We start from the raw sequence: 17,053 nt of genomic DNA, 5'->3' as shown, positions 1-17,053 counted from the left end.
CCGGGCTCCTCTGTCCATGGAAATTTCCGGACAAGAGTACTGAAATGGTTTGCCCTTTGCTTCTGCCCGGTATATTCCTCACCCAGGGATGGAACCCACGTTTCCTGCATTGGCAGTTGGATTCTTTACCACCGAGCCACCAGGGAAGCCCCCATAGAATATCCTCCCCCAGTTTTTATACTCTGTTGCAGTCATTTCCCTCACAGTATCTCCAGACCTAGGCAGCCAGTTGTCCACTTTGTATCACTGTGAATTAGTTTTGGCTTTCTAGAATTTCATATAATTGGAACCACATGGTACATATCACTTTTGTCCAGCTTCTTTTACATAATCTAGTATTTTAAAGATTCATCCATGTTGTTGAGTGTATAGTTTCAGTAGTTTATTTTTTATTGCTGAGTGATACTCTGCTACATGGATCTGTTAGGATTTCTTTATCTACTCACCTCTTGATAGGCATTTTGATTGTTGGGTTGAATTTAGGTTGTAGTGAATAGAGCTGTATGTTTAATTTTTTTTTTGCACTTTGCATTACTGTGCTTTGCAAATCCATTTTTTAAAAACGACTATTTTTTTAATTGAGGAGTATAATTGCTTTACAGTGTTGTGTCGTTTCTGCAGTATAGCGTGAATCAGCTATACGTATACATAGATCCCCTACCCCTTGAAAGCCTCTCTCTCACCCCCATCCCACCCTTCTAGGTCATCACAGACCACCGAGCTACCAGGCCCATCCTGGAGTGATTTTACTGCTTGCCATTTCTACCAGCAGTGTAGGAGACTTCTGGTTGCCCCACGTCCTCTCCAAAATCTGATATTCTGTCTTTTAAATTTTAGCCATTTTAGCTAGTGTGCAATTACACCTATTCGTTGTGGATTTAATTTCTTACCTTGACTGCTAATGGTGATGAGCAGGTTTTTGTTAATTCATATGCTACTTAATGTGTCTTGTTTGATGAGTTCTTTGTTCATATAACTTTATTGGGTTGTTTAAAAATTCTTTAAAAGGTTTGGATACAGATCCTTTGTCACTTCTATGTGCTTTGAATATTTTCTCACAGTCTGTTATTTGCCCTTTTATTTCCCTAATTTTACTAAGAGCAGAACTTTTTAATATTGACAAGGTCCAGTAGCCACTGTTTATGGTTTGTGCTTTTGATAGTCTAAGAAATTATTGGCTGGTGCGTGGTTTCAAAGATGTTCTTCTACATTTTCTTCTAAGTGATTTATAGTTTTAGCTTTTTACTTTTAGGTGTATGATCAATTTTAAGTTAATTTTTTTTGGTATGATTATAGGCAGGATTAAGAATTATTTCCTCCACCCACATATATTCACTTGTTCATTCAGCATCATTTGTCAAAAGCACTAACCTTTTCTCTGAATTACCTTAGCCCCTTTATTTAGAAAAGATAAAATCAGTTGACCATATGTATGTATTTCTACACACTCTGATCTCTTGTTTCATTAGTTTCTTTGTCCTTTTGCTAATTTTACACTATCTTGATAGTGTCCACTTTCTTTTTTTAGAGTAACTATAAAAATATACATTTCATTACTTTTTTCTCCCATTAAGTCATGATTTGATTGAATTACATTCAGTTAGTCTTTTCCCATATGTTTAATGAGTCGTTTGGAGTTTAAATGAGGATCATGTGATATTTTTAAATGAAAGATAATGAATATTTTAAAAGCTGTAGAGTTACTGCCATATTATACTTAATTGAAAATGAATTTTCAGATACAGGTGAACATTTTGGAAATTTTAAATTTGGAATGAAGAGCAATTAAATTCTAGGCCTATTTTAATACTCATATTCATATTCCCTTTATGTGATGATAATATAGTTGAGAGATAACTATTTTTACGTGATAATAATTCAGAGAAATATTTTGAAACCTTAGTGTTTTAAGTCAGTGGCTAAGCAAGAGATTTTGCTCTTGTAAATATCTAGGTGTGTGTTACCTCGGGAATAACTTTAATTTCCAAACACAAAATTGTATGTGATTGAATCCTAAGAATATTGATTTCAATTAAGTATTAAGTACCTTACCCAAGCATTCTAAAGCTTTTCAGGCAGGTCGAATTGAATTATCTCTAACAGCTTGGATGTTTTAGTCAGGAGCTATCATGGATAATATATTTTAAACAAATAAGCTACTTAATAAATGCTAGATTTGGTTTTCAGAGTCCTGCTTTATAAAGAGCTGGTAAAAAATAATGGGATAAATAAATAAATGCATTTTCTTAAACCATTACTGGAATTGCTAGTAATTTTAGTGGTTCAAGCTTTTCTCCTTCCCTGTCTGGTTGGGACCATTGAGGCTAACAAGAAGTGATTTAGGTAGAAGGAAAAATTAAGTATAAAATTGCTCTAATATTTTAAATTTTAGCTGTGTCTTACCAGAATCCTGAGCATAAGTGGCATATGTAAAATGCCATTCGTATGGCTCCAAAACCTCTGCTTGCATCTCGAACCAGGCAATGGTGAAAAGGCTCATTACACACATTCACACTGTGTGCTTATAGTCAGCTGCATAAATTTTATTAGACAGCTGTTTTGCAAAAATCTTCACATATTAGAGAAGATAATTAAAAGTATTTAATAATTATTAAACGAAGCTGATCTCTTCAAATATTCTTTCTTTATGAGTTCAGTAAAATAGAGTATTTTTTATTTAATGCTACATAACAAATCTCAGCTTCATGTTGTAAAACAGCCACTAACAATTTGTTATCTTTTGTGGTTTCTTTGGGTTGGAGACTCAGGAGGGGCTTGATTGGGTGGTTATGGCTTGGAATCTTTAATGAGGTTATGTTAAGATGTCAGCTGGGGCTTCAGTCATCTAATGTTGTCGGGATTGGAAAATACTATTGGTTTGCACCTTTTTCCATATGACTGGAAAGTTTCTTTTGGCTGTTAACCAAACTTAGGGGGTGTTAGATTCTCTCCATGTGGGCTTTACCAGATATGGCTGTTTGATTGTCCTTGTATCCTAGTGGCTAACTTTCCCTAGAGTGAGTGATCCAAGAGACCCAGGTAGAACCTGCCGTGCCTTTATGATCCAGCCTTGAAAATCACATATTGTCACTTCCTTATTTTGTTGGTCACTGACATCACCCCTGATACAGTGAGGGGACCGCACAAGATTAAAACGTACCAGGGTCATTGTGAGCCATCTTGGAAACTACCTTCAAAAGGTAGCATTTGTTATAGTATCACATTTAATCTATAGTAGTCAGGCTCCAGAGACTTTTTCCTCTTTTTATATATTTTTTGGAATGTAGTCCATATTGAGATTTAGAACAGCTAAAATACGAAAATGTATATTTAGTGGTAGTCTGTACCTTAGATTTTAGTAACTAGAATTTAATTTTTGAAAGAGGTGTATGGATATTAATACATGTTTTCTGAATGTTTTTTATTAATACTTTTTTAAAATTTCTAAGAATGAGACTAAAAGCTAATTATTGACAGTAGCAGAGTTAATGTCAGAATTAGCATAGAAAATCATTAGACACCAGTGGTATTTCATCAAGAAATTAAATCATTATTGTGACATAACGCATAAAGGAAAATGATTGGAAGTACAAGGAGAAATAGATAACTCTGCTGTTACAGAAAGCCCTCACATATGTACTGACTATACAATAAAGAAGGATATTAAAGATCTGAATTAACACAGCAAATTAAAATTGAAAGTCATACTGGGAACTTTGAACCAGAAAACAAAATACACAAATTGTTCTTGAGAAATACCTTAGGCTGCATGACGTTATTACTAAAACTGAACTAGGAAAATACAAAAAAGATAAGGAAGCTATAGGTTATTCAAAATAAATATATAAATCTTAAATAAAATATTATTAGCCATGCAGTGTTTTGAAATAATAATCCACCCTGTCCAAGTAGGATTTCTTCCTGGAATACAGAGGAGTTTGTTAACGGAGAGCTATTGAAATTTTATAATAATAATAGAATTAACCGAATACCTTCCGTATTAACCAGACATCAGTTCAAGGAGAAAAATCAATGATGTCTACGGATGTACACAAAGCATATGAGAAAAGTCAGTCCTGATTTCTTATTTCCAGATGATGCACTCTTGACCACCTAAGAATAGAAAAAATGCCTTAATGGCGAAAGGGTGTACCTAATGAGAGACCTAATAAGCAAGCAAGCAATAATTAGTAGTAAAATATTAGACACCTTCCCCTTAAGGTTTGGAACGATTTATACCTGCCTTTACTCCTACTGTCCAGCCTTGTTTCGCAGGTCCTAATGAACACACTAAAAAAGAAAAAGGAATGAAATTTACAGATATCAAGAGTTGACAAAGTTTACAGACAGTATGATTGTCAAGTATAATAGTCAACTAAGAAATTATTCTTTAAGAATTTGGTTGAAAAATCTTTCTATAAATCAGACTTACTATTAGTAAGTCCCTTCTCTGTGCATCAGAATTAATCGGAAAATGACATGAGCAAAGGGATATTTTAATAATCATAGTCGTTTTGGGAATCATTCTTAACACAGAAAGTACAAGACTTAAACCAAAAAGGCAATAAGAGAAAAGACTATGGAAGGGTAAATGTACCTGAATGAGAAAGCTATGTGTTATAAAGGAATTTTTTTTTTAAAGTCACCTATAAATTCAGTGTCTCAATCCAAACCTGTAGATTTATTTTCTGTGAAATTTGACAGCTGATCTCAAAATTCATCTGGGCAAGAGAATGCACAAAAATAGGCAAAGAGGGGCTGGGGTTTGGAGATGGCAAAGCCCAGTAAGAAGGAAAGGAATGTGTCTTAATACTCAAACATAACTCGAAGTTAAAATTGTTTTTGACATGTGTGAATAAATAGCTCATTTGAACAAAACAAAGAATCCAGAAACAGAGTAGTATATACAGAAGTGTTTGGGATGTGATAAATTTGCCATTTCTAATAAATGGAATTGAAATAACTGCTAATTCATTTGTGGGAATGGAAAGAGAGTAGTTCCATATGTCATATCATTTGCAAAATCATAATCAGATTCCTCTGATCTATCATGATAATGGAGATTTGAGACTTTATCAAATTTTTTTGATGGAGCATGAATTTCTACCTAAAAAGGCATTTCTGGTTCTTTGACTCTGGTTAAACAATAATATAGGTAAATAATTAGCATGTACATAATAATTAAAACTAACATTGTTTATTAAGAGCACATATTTAATTTGCTAGGATTGACATTGATGTGTCTAAAGTATGCAGACGTACTGAGATCATTGGAAGCTAAGGAGTGTGCATCATCATCATCATCATTAAAACTGACATATCTCTCAGCCCTCACCTCCCGGTAGTCCTCTGAAAAAGCCTAAAACTATTCCTCAGAGTCTTGTGAAAGGACTTGCTCCAGATCAGTTACATAGTCTAAATAACACCATCTTTATGCCCATTCTTCCTGAGCTCCATTTGAGGGGAAAAAACAGCCTTATACAGTGAATCAAAATGATACACCCCAATGTGAAGACTTGAGCCATGCAGTACCTGTCGATGTATATCATATACATGTACAATTCTCTTCCTGTCCCATTGACATAAAAAGTATATGACAAATTTACTGCTTTTCATGTTTAATATAAATTACCAAGTATTCACATTTTTTTTCATTTGGTTATACAGGCAGTAAATATGGTCAACTTTGGATTGTAAGTCTTTGATACTATACTTTGCTTATTTCTAGGAAAAAGTTGCTAATCAAAGAGTAGTATGGATAAACTTGGGAGGAAGATTGTAGAGTATTTCTAAAGTGAGCATTTGTATGTTGGTTAACACTTTATTTTTACCTAAATATTAAAGCAGGCCCCTACTAATCTCTGTTGGATGACATTTTTAGACTGGGCTTTATATCCCTGCAGGAAAAAACACAGCTTTTCGATGTTCTGTGACTTGAACCACCTTTTTCTCTAGTGTGTTCAAATAAGTGAGATTTTAGTGAAGTGTCATAATAGAAAGTTTTTTGTTGTGAGTTATTTATTAAATGGAATTACCTCTCTTAACTACTGCCTGGTTAATTTGACTTACTAATTAACTAATTTAATCTTTCACACAGTCTGTTAATCTGGCCTGTTAAACTCTGTTAATCTGGTGAAATTTCAGGAAATTCAACAGGAGACTGATATCCCTGAAAGAGAACTTGTTAGAGCCCTGCAATCCCTCGCCTGTGGTAAACCAACACAGCGGGTCCTCACCAAGGAGCCCAAGTCAAAGGAGATAGAAAATGGCCACATATTTACAGTTAATGATCAGTTCACGTCCAAACTACACAGAGTCAAGATTCAAACAGGTATCTGAAATTATCTTTTTTTCTTAGAAATTACATTCATATTTTTTCTTATAAGTTCTTAATGTTGGATTTCTATTTTTTAAAAAGTATTGTTTTAATGTGTGCTGCATGATATATAGACTTAAGGGATAAAGCAACTTTTATCATTGTATGTTCCTGTCAAAATGCAGTTGAATCCAAGTTCAGTAAGCATTTGAAAAAATAATTCATAGTGTGAACAAGTATTTATTTTCATATGGTTTTCAGCAAGTGAAATACAGTTTTATGAATGTTTTCTTATAAAACATTGTTTTCAACTGATTGAGTTAACAAATAGTCAATGAAGTCTCTTTAAAACTGATTTACAAATTTTTCAAAATTGTGAGTTATCTTTAAAATTTAATCTTTAGATGCAGCTATTTATATTTTGATAAATACTTGTTAAATTCCAAAACTTTAAAAACCCATATTATTTCTCTAACTTAAAAGCAGAGATAACCCTGTTGTGAACAGTTTTTGGTTCAGCTTTTTTGAGGATGACAGTAAACATCCTATCTATTGTATATTTAACAATGTAAGGTGTATATTTTCTATGTATTTAAGAAGGCAAAAAGGCACTTTACCTTTGCTGAATATTTAAAACTCTTAGTGTAGGTTTGCTACCCAGTTTTTAGATGAGCTTCCTAGTGATAATTTGTCCAATACACCTAATATATCTGTGTAATAAAACTATTTTAAAATGTTAAGCATTTAAAATGACTTCAATTTTCTGATTTTTTTATATATTAATAATAAGAGTCTTAAAATTTTTTTAATATTAAGTATACAGTTGGTTGCCAGAATACACTGATTCAAAAACTTTGTATATACACTTTAGTTTTTCTTTTCGACTCTAAATAGGATATTTTTTTTCACAGCGAAGTGGTATCTCTTTACAGCTGTGACTACTTTGTTTATTCATTGGAAACCGTATCATTGATCCATATCTTTGGGATACAGATGTATGTTAAAAAATAGAACAGTGCTAAAGGGTGGTTGTGGAATAAAATATCTTTTTCACTAGTGTAAGACTGCAATTTTGGGCAGAGATAGGTTTTGGATTTCAGAACTTACTTGTATCTCAGATTTGGAGTATGTGTGGTGATACAGATCTGAATTACCTAGCCTCAGCCTGCTTAATCCTAAATAAATGTCTTTGTAATTCAAGATTCTATCATGCCCAGCTAGTATTGTCAGATAGTATTATGACTATCAAAAAAAGTCATCTTCATAAATGTTTAATTTTTGGTGTTAAGTATATAGTATATATATGTGTAGTATTTTAGGTTTCATTAAAAAAGAAATATAGTTAAATGTGATGGTAAATTTGACTAGATGACCTTTTTTAAAGTTCTTTTCAGCTATCAAATTCCGTAAAGAAAAATGTGTTTCTTTTCTGAAGTGATACTTAGATTATCTTGGCTCTTACTGATTTTTGTGGAAGTTAAAATTTTCTCTCTGGTGCTAAGTATATTCCTCCTGATACATCTAGATACTTAAGTACCAACTTACGCAGCAAATATCCTTGTTATGCTTCTCTTAAACACATAATATTATGCCAGGCTCTGGGGGTGAGCTCCGTCCTCACATTTTTAAAAACATAATCCACAGTCTTGGAGTATGTTTATTTAGGTGACCAAATTTAGATGAACTAAGTGAGTTGTTAAAAAAATTTTTTTCCCCTCCACCGTTTTATGTATTTTCACCTCAGCAGAAAAAGTGAAAAATACTGTAATAGATACTCGATAAAATTTTGCCACGTTTGCTTAAGCACCTTTTTTTCTACCTTCCCATTCTCCCTCTCCCTTCATATATGTTTATAGTTCCTACAGCATTTGGACTTAATTTGCAAACATCATAACACTTATCCCTTAAATACTTGAGAATATACATATCTCAGAATTAAGATTTTACCACAAAATTGTACTATATATCAGACCCAGAAATTAATTATTAATTAGAAATCAATTCCAAACATCTATATGCATTACCCATATTTTCATGTCCACGATTGTCTCATTTTCATGTCTTATTTTTTGGGTCCAGGATTCACTCAAGAGCTCCACATTACAGTGATTTTAATGTTTCTTTAGTTCTAAGTAAACCAGTACCTCTATCTTTGTTTTTCCCCTTATGGTATGGAATTTTTGAAGAAAAGCATTTTTGTCCTTTAGTTGAGCATTTTAATCTAATTTTATTCTCTTTTTTGTTAAGGTGTTGATTAACTTGGGAGAAGACCCTGAAAGTAGAATTCTTAACCAAGGAATTCTAATTAGAAATAACTGAATGGGCACACCAGAATGATCTTCTAAATTGTAGTCTGCTGTCTCATGGGTGTGCCCAGGCCTAAATCAGCAATATTTTATGTGGTTCTTTGTAATATTTCAGTTTTTACTCCAGAAACTTCACATCTATCTACTAGTGATAACCAAATAAACTGCATCAGTTACCGCTTTTCTTTCCCTGCTACTTCAGTTAGAACAAGGTTATAAGAGAAAGAACTTTGATACTTAATTCTTGAGAAGTTGGCTTGAAGACTGTGGGAAATAACAGAATAAGACTACTCTGAAAGAGTGGAATGTAGTTTGCATTGTTGTTCAATCGCTCAGTCAGGTCCGACTCTTTGTGACCCCACAGACTGCAGCATGCCAGTCTTCCCTGTCCTTCACTATCTCTCGGAATTTGCTCAAACTCATGTCCATTGAGTCAGTGATGCCATCCAACCATTTCACCCTCTGTCGCCCTCTTCTCCTCCTACCCTCAATCTTTCCCAGCATCAGGGTCTTTTCCAATGAGTTGGCTCTTCACATCAGGTGGCCAAAGTATTGGAGCTTCAGCTTTAGCATCAGTCCTTCCAGTGAATATTCAAGGTTGATTCCTTCAGGGTTGACTGGTTTGATCTCCTTACAGTCCAAGAGACTCTCAAGAGTCTTGTCCAGCACCACGGTTTGAAAGCATCAGTTCTTCGGTGCTCAGCCTTTTTTATTGTCCAGCTCTCACATCTATGCGTGATTACTTGGAAGAACCAGAGCTTTTACTATACGGACCTTTATAGGCAAAGAATGTCTCTGCTTTTTAATGTACTGTCTAGGGTTGTCATTGCTTTTATTCCAAGGAGTAAGTGTCTTTTAATTTCATGTCTGTGGTCACCCTGCCCAGTGATTTTGGAGCCAAATTATTTGGAGCTAAATCCCAAATTAATTTAGGAATTACTAAGATAAATGACAAGAAATTGTTGAATAATTGGTGAGGTGTCCAAATGGAGTTTTGTTAAGAGACATTCTGCTGGTACTGTAAAATTTTTTTATTTAGCTAGCTAAATCTTGGCAATACATGCTCTTTTGTCCTCTTAAAGTCCCCACATTTCTCCCATTTGAGGTGGTTTTGGTGAGGTTTAACTTGAAGTCATATTGGTAAGATACTAGTTAACCTCTGGAAGTCACAAGCAGTGAAACTTATTTACTGATAATTTTACTGCTAACTATATGTGGCTGGCATTTTTCTTCTAGAAAAGGAATCATTCTAGTCTATAAAAATAAAATTGGTTTTATTATCTCGATAAAATAAAGATCCTAATATTTAAAAAGAAAAATCTACAATTAAATTCTATATTCAGAGGTTGAAATTGATTTTTTTAGGTTAAGGTTGCTTATAAACAGTTTTTCATTGTGTGTAAAATTTGGATGATAATCACACGGTAAATGTCTTTGTTTCTCTTTTAGTTGCTGCCAAGCAAGGTGAATCCGACCCGGAAAGGAAAGAAACAAGGCAGAAAGTGGACGACGACAGAAAACACGAGATAGAAGCTGCTATAGTGCGGATAATGAAATCTAGGAAGAAAATGCAGCACAATGTGTTAGTAGCAGAGGTGAGGACTCTTCCAGACAGCACTGATGCGGAAAAGGCAAAGTTATTTTAACAGCTTAAATTTAGGAAAGTACTGTTGTATTTTAAAATACAGTCTTCAAATTTGAAAACTGTAGTCAATTAACACAGTATTAAAAGTCTGGCACTTTCTTGATAGTTAAACATAGCTGAGCATCAAATTATGTGCACACCTTAAAAACAAACATGCTTGTAGTGAAGATGTAAGATCATTGTGAAGCCATTGACATAGTGAGGAAAGAGGTGATTAGGGTTGAATGAAGTATTGGGTGAAGATAGAGAACTGGATGAAGACAAATGGGAAGAGAAGTTGACAGCATGGGAAATGAAAAAGAGGAGTGGAGGATGACTCCTAGGCCCCTAGCTTGATTGGCTAGATAGAGGTTGGTTTCTTTAACTGAAAAGGGAGGGGTATGTACTGCTGTGTTCCACAGGTCAGTTAAAATCGTTTTTATAAGCTGACTTTGTATTACATGACAAAGGAAGCGAATTATGGGTGAGTGGTCAGTCAGTAATTTCAAAAATCATTTAAAAACCAAATCAAGTAAACATTTAATACATGTTGGCAATTAGGTGACTGATTAGTTTTCCCATTTTCATTGGACTGGTAAGAGTGAGCATTTGGCGGCCGTGCCTTGAGAAGTAAATGGAGCTAAAACTACCAAGTGAGTGGCTTGTCCTTTGGGATGCTGTCTTGTGGGAAACGGCATGAAGAATAACACCTAGAGGATTATGTGTTGAGTTGAGGGTGTCTGAACATTTTTTTTCTAGATGGGAAGACCTTGTGTTGCATTTATAGTCTAAGGATAAGGAAAGGATGCTTAAAAACAAAAGGAAAGAACAGGGATGAGGCATAATTGATGTACTAAAGTCTAGAAAAAGAAAGGCAAGAGAATTGTATAGAGAATGCACAGGCAGTCGATGTGTTAATGGATGCTACTGAATACCTCTTCCTGAAACCCAGGGCAGGAGGCAGGGGTGGTTCTAATGAAAGGTGGTTACAGCTTGGATAAACAGGTTAAGTGCAACATGGTGGTAGTTAGAGGAATTTCAAATGAAAATGACTTCTTTTCGTATGTAAAACAGGATGTGAGGTTATGGTGCTTGGAAACTTGCTATACTTGAATAGTGTAAATTTGTGTTATCAGTCTGTACCAGAGATTGGCAGTCTTTTTTAAAATGGCCAGTTATAGCATGAAAGCACCTGTAGATAAGAAATGAGGGTGGCTGTTCCAGGAAAAATTTACAACAGGCAGTGGTCTGTATTTGCCTGTAGGGTGCAATTTGTTGACTCCAGGTCTACACAAAAGGTATAAAAACTACAACTTAGTAAAGAACGGAATAGTGGCTTTTGGGGTGTTATAGAATGGGTGCTTACGGGATACAACCAGAGGAATCAGGGAGTTGAAGGTACTGTTGCGTGTGCATCCAGAGTGATCTTACATGAAAGGAGGAGGTAAGATCAGAAGGATTTAGATTCTCCTCTCTTCTGGTTCTGTTTGCTACTTACAACTTACCATTTTCCTTCTCTGGCTTATTTTCCACTTTTGCAAAATGAGACTGCCAACTTTGCAGGGTTAAGAGTATCAAATAAATATATATAAAATTGACATATATAGAGAGTGCATAGTCAGGTCACGGCTACTGTGCTGTAGTTACTGTTTCATTATTACTGATGTAACAAGACCTAGAATCCTGACAGCTGTTGAAGAAAAGAATACTAACAGTAGCACTTAACTGTGGGACGGCACATTATTCTGCATCACATCTGTTATTAATATACACAACAACTTCATGAGGTTAATAATTTCCCGAGGACCCAGAGCTAGTGAGAGAGCTGGAATTTGAGTCTCTGAATTAGGATAGTAACTTAGAAGGCATTAGATTATAGCTTCAAAGTGGTTAAACTATAGGATGGTATAAATTGATAAGAATATATTACAACTAATTCATCTGTTAATCCACTTGAGTATTCACATCCTCATATGAGGAGATATGTTCTAGCCAGCCACACAGGACGTTTTCAGTAGTTTCTTTTTAATTTTCATAATCAAATTACTGAAGTTTGCTCTGAGTCTTAAAATGGTACATCATTTCTTTTCAAAGATAATTGTTGTAAGTTTATATGGGAATATTTTTTGTTTCCGGTGTTCTCATAGAAATTATTTTATTTTTTAACCTTCTCTTTTAGGTAACTCAGCAGTTGAAGGCGCGATTCTTACCAAGTCCAGTTGTTATTAAAAAACGTATCGAAGGACTTATTGAGAGAGAATATTTGGCACGAACACCTGAGGATCGCAAAGTATACACATATGTAGCATAAAATGCGTTCAGAAACTTGATTTATTATTGGACTGTACTCTTCGCATGAACTGGGAAGTTCTTTTAAATCATTAAATATTAAGACGACCATCTCTTCTATTAAATTACAGTACATGTTCTAGACCATTCAGATCAAGCCTTTACTCCCTTTGAGAGTTTTCAACATCAGTTGATTGAGCTTCAGGCTTTACAACGTTTATCCCTGTAGAGATCATCTTTACAGTTCCTCGGGAAAATGTGAATGTGCTGAGTTTTGTTTTCAATACTGTATGAAAACAGGAAAAAATAAAACAAAATTTAGAAAATACAGCTCATTAAAATAAAAATTGTTGGATTTCATTTCCCCAGGTCTTCAGTGTTCATGTAATTGTGTTTTTGTAGTGTTGCTTAGCACTTTGCACATTGTATAAGTTGGGTAACAATAATGGTAAAAGCAGTGACACGATTCCCAGTTATCTCGCTCTGCTTAAGGCATTTCTTTAGCTCGTCTTGTTTAATTTAAAGGTTTGATTATATACAGAGACCCAAGCATAAAATTTGAGCATGCTTTATTCTACCACTTGCACTTACTAATCTAATAGCCTTATGACCAGGAACCTTTGTTTTGGGCTCAGTACACACCCTGATTTGATTTTTCCCTACGGTAATTTGAGATGTCCCAAATTCTTAACAATGATTAGGTTTTGTTCTGCATTATTTCTAGAGAAAGAAAATATTTTAGTATGTATAAATTGTACAATAATTTTTTGCTGTTGTACTCACTGCTAATAGTGGACTGTATAGGGCAGTGTTTATTTCATTTATTGTAGGCAAACATAAATGAGTTTAGCATACACATACTCACTAATTCAAGTATGTCAGAGCACAAAGTTGGCAGCTGGTTATATTTAATTCAGCCCCTCTGAAAAGCACATGTGGTCTACACTTTGTTTCTAAATATCTTAGGTTCCCCCTCTCAAATATATATTTTGGTGAAGCTGGGATGCACTGTTAATTTTCTGCTTCAGAATGCATTCTAAAGATGCAATAAATATGATTACCTTAATATTTTTTAATAAGATCTTCAGTTCTTGCAGCTGCAATTTGGAAAGTGATTAAGCAATATTTTTCAAACCTGATGATTCTTGGATGTTTAGCTCTTACAATCCAGAGAGTCATCACTTTATGTTTTCAGAGACGTGCTTTGTGCTGAAGATTCTCGTCAGTTATCCTGTGCTTCCAACTTTCACCAATATTTTTTACCTGACTGATCTGCCAAGGATTATAGTTCGCTTTATTTTAACTTCAGAGTATTTTTATCTTCAATTTTATTTAATTTTGTTTCATTTTGTTTTCATAAGACAATGTTTCAGATATGTAATTGGGGCAAACCACTATAGAGTTCTGTTGATAGAAGAATGGAATGTTACTAATAAGTTTGAGTAACCAATTGACCCTTGGTTGACTATGGTAAACTGTTGATACATTTATTAGAATGTATGTCTCAGAAGATGGTATCTGTTTAAATTTATGGTCAAGTTAAAACTGAATTCTAATATGGATTAAAAACTCCACATAAATATTTTTCCCCATGCGTCTTGGGTTATAATTTTCCTTTCAAACTTGGAAATATGCTCTTATTGCATCTAATTTCGTCTCCATTTGTACTGTAGAAATACAAGCCTTATGCTCTTCTCAGTGCTTTCCAGTTTTGCATGGTATAGTTAAGATACAAGTGAAAGCTATCATGAACATTATTCTCAGGATACTTTGACCATACTTGAGCAGTAGTCAGTCAGGTGTAACATGGGAAGGTGAAAGGTTTCCCTTTCAGACTTTACACAATTGGAATTTCTATAATGATAGGGTGTTTATCTACAAGAAAATGCTGGTATTGCACATTTCATTGGTTTTTTTTTTTTTTATTGGTCTCAGTTTCTAATTAAATGATTGATATATATATATATATAACTTTAGGGAATAGAATACTTATTGTCAAGTTAATAAATATGAAAGATGTAAAAACTTCCATTTGAAGTCTAAATGAGATATAAAACAAAAATTTAGGTTGTGGTTTGAATTATTAAAAATCAGTCAAGTTAAATTTGTATCATTGTCTCAAGTATGGGTATACAAATCACATGTAGAATTCAGAGACACACTTGTTAGTTTTGGAGAACAGGTTTGATATCTGTGCTTCTAAACGCTTATAAATACATTAAAACATTTCTGAATTGCAGTTGAACGATCAGCAAATGCAGCCATTTTGCATTCAGTTGCATTTCAGTCAGTTGCAGTTGAATTGAATGGTCAGATGCTGTACTGAAAGACAAAATTGGATCACCCAACATGTTTTACATGTTTTAGTGCATTAGTTTTATTTTAGTTCATAAAGCTCATAGGGATACATTTTGACGTTGCTTTCTTTTCAGTGAGAGGTCATTCATGCTGTTTTCTTTGTTTTTTAATGTCTTAATCTCAAACAATGATCCTAACCATTCATTTAATCCTGTTGATGTGAATAGATTTTGGTGACTTACTTGAATTTTAAGGAGGATGGATACATAGTTTTTCAACTGCAAAAATGATGTACTCTTTGTTCATTTGTTTAATTGTAATTCTCTATCATTTTTGAATCCAGGACAGTGTTTATTTTGAATTGTTATATAGTTATATTATTTAAAGATTGAAAACTCATTGCAATTAGGGAACACACAGCCTCACAAAATAAACTGTGGTTGTGATTGTAAGGTTCTTTATGTCAGTGAATTTTAAAAGGGGGCGGGAGAGGGATGCATGTCTTGCTAAAGGATGTGTGAAGATGACCCGTGTAGCACTGTAAACGTAGACAGGTACCACCACCGCCCCCAAAGATGCTGATGTACTCCCTTGGCAAAAATCTTGGCCTAGCAAAGCACTGATGATGCTCCACCCCTCGGAGTGTGCATTGGGTGGCAGGAAAGGCTTAGGTGACAGGCAGTGATCTTACAATTATGTCTGCATCCCTAGGAGACTCGTTTGCATGATCTCAGCTTTTTAAGTATTTAGTTGCCAGTTCTGGAAAATAGCTGTATGGTTCATTCCAAATAATGTTTGGTTTTTTTGAGGTTTTTTTTTGTTTTTTGTTTTTTTGCTTAAAAATGATAAAAGGTTTATTTTAGGTAAATTATATTGTGTTCTTTTTTTTCCATTTATTTTTATTAGTTGGAGGCTAATTACTTTACAATATTGTAGTGGTTTTTGCCATACATTGACATGAATCAGCCGTGGATTTACATGTATTCCCCATCGCGATCCCCCCTCCCACCTCCCTCTCCACCCAATCCCTCTGGGTCTTCCCAGTGCACCAGCCCCGAGCACTTGTCTCGTGCATCCAGCCTGGGCTGGTGATCTGTTTCACCCTAGATAATATACATGTTTCGATGCTGTTCTCTTGAAACATCCTACCCTCGCCTTTGTTTGTTTGCAGTTTAAAATACAGATTTTGAATAAGCATTACAGGGTTTTATCTTTGCCTGCCTTATAGCCTTGTTTATCACATGGTATCTCATGAATGCTGTTTTTGTCCAAGTCTAGGGAGGAGAGCAGTTAATGTACTACGATTGTAGATCATGTATTCAATATGGTGCATATAGTCAGGCAATAAGTATTTTGTACACTATCAGTAAGAATGTTAAAACATTTCAGGTTAGCAAAATAGTTTAAATCATTCTGTTCCCCAAAGCAGAAACAAATATATGGATGTTAAACAGTGATGTGATACTTATCACCATGTGCCAGACACTATTCTGAGTGCTTTGTGTATGTTATTTAACTTAGTTGAAACATGGTTTCCATGAGATGAGAACTGTTGATTATACTAGTGTTGCCCAAGCTTAATACTGCTTGTTCAGTCACTTAACTTGCGTCTGTTTCTTTGCGACCCCATGGACTGCAGCATGCCAGACTCCTCTGTGTTCCCTCATCTCCTGGAGTTTGCTCAGATTCATGTCCATTGAGGTGGTGATCTAACCATTTCATCCTCTGCCCTCTCCTTTTGCCTTCAGTCTTTCCCAGCATCATTGGAAAAATGAGTTGGCTCTTCCATCAGGTGGCCAAAGTATTGGAATTTCAGCAACAGTCCTTCCAGTGAATATTCAGAGTTGATTTCCTTTAGGATTGACTGATTTGATCTCCTTACAGTCCGAGAAACTCTCAAGAGTCTGCTCTAGCACCACAGTTCAAAAGCAGCAATTACTGGGCACTCAGCCTTCTTCATGGCCCAACTCTCTCACCCATACATGACTGCTGGAAAAACCGTAGCATTCACTATACAGACCATTGCTGGCGAAGTGGTGTCTGTGCTTTTTTTACACATTGTGTAGGTTTTTCATGTCTTTCCTTCCAAGGAGCAAGCATCATTTAAGTTCATGGCTGCAGTCACCATCCACAGTGATTCTGGAGAAAAGAAAATCTGTCTCTGCTTGTACTTTTCCCTCTGTGTTTACCATGAACTGATGGGACCAAATGCTGTAATTT

The 17,053-nt window shown here is 34.8% G+C and overlaps 1 protein-coding gene across 2 annotated transcripts in view; it reads left to right on the top strand.

Moving 5' to 3' along the window:
- CUL3 (cullin 3) overlaps positions 1 to 12,895 on the top strand; it is a 97,608-nt gene extending 84,713 nt beyond the window's left edge. For both annotated transcript variants that reach the window (XM_070458709.1, XM_070458710.1), the window contains 3 exons: positions 6,145 to 6,331; positions 10,072 to 10,217; positions 12,426 to 12,895. In XM_070458709.1, coding sequence (XP_070314810.1) covers positions 6,145 to 6,331; positions 10,072 to 10,217; positions 12,426 to 12,557 — 465 coding nt within the window. In that variant the 3' untranslated portion in view covers positions 12,558 to 12,895. The remainder of the gene's footprint in view (positions 1 to 6,144; positions 6,332 to 10,071; positions 10,218 to 12,425) is intronic.
- The last annotated feature ends 4,158 nt before the right edge of the window (positions 12,896 to 17,053 follow it).

The sequence above is a fragment of the Odocoileus virginianus genome, chromosome 30 (genome assembly GCF_023699985.2).
Source record: "Odocoileus virginianus isolate 20LAN1187 ecotype Illinois chromosome 30, Ovbor_1.2, whole genome shotgun sequence".
Classification (NCBI taxonomy): domain Eukaryota; kingdom Metazoa; phylum Chordata; class Mammalia; order Artiodactyla; family Cervidae; genus Odocoileus; species Odocoileus virginianus.
This window is presented reverse-complemented; position numbering and strand designations above follow the sequence as displayed.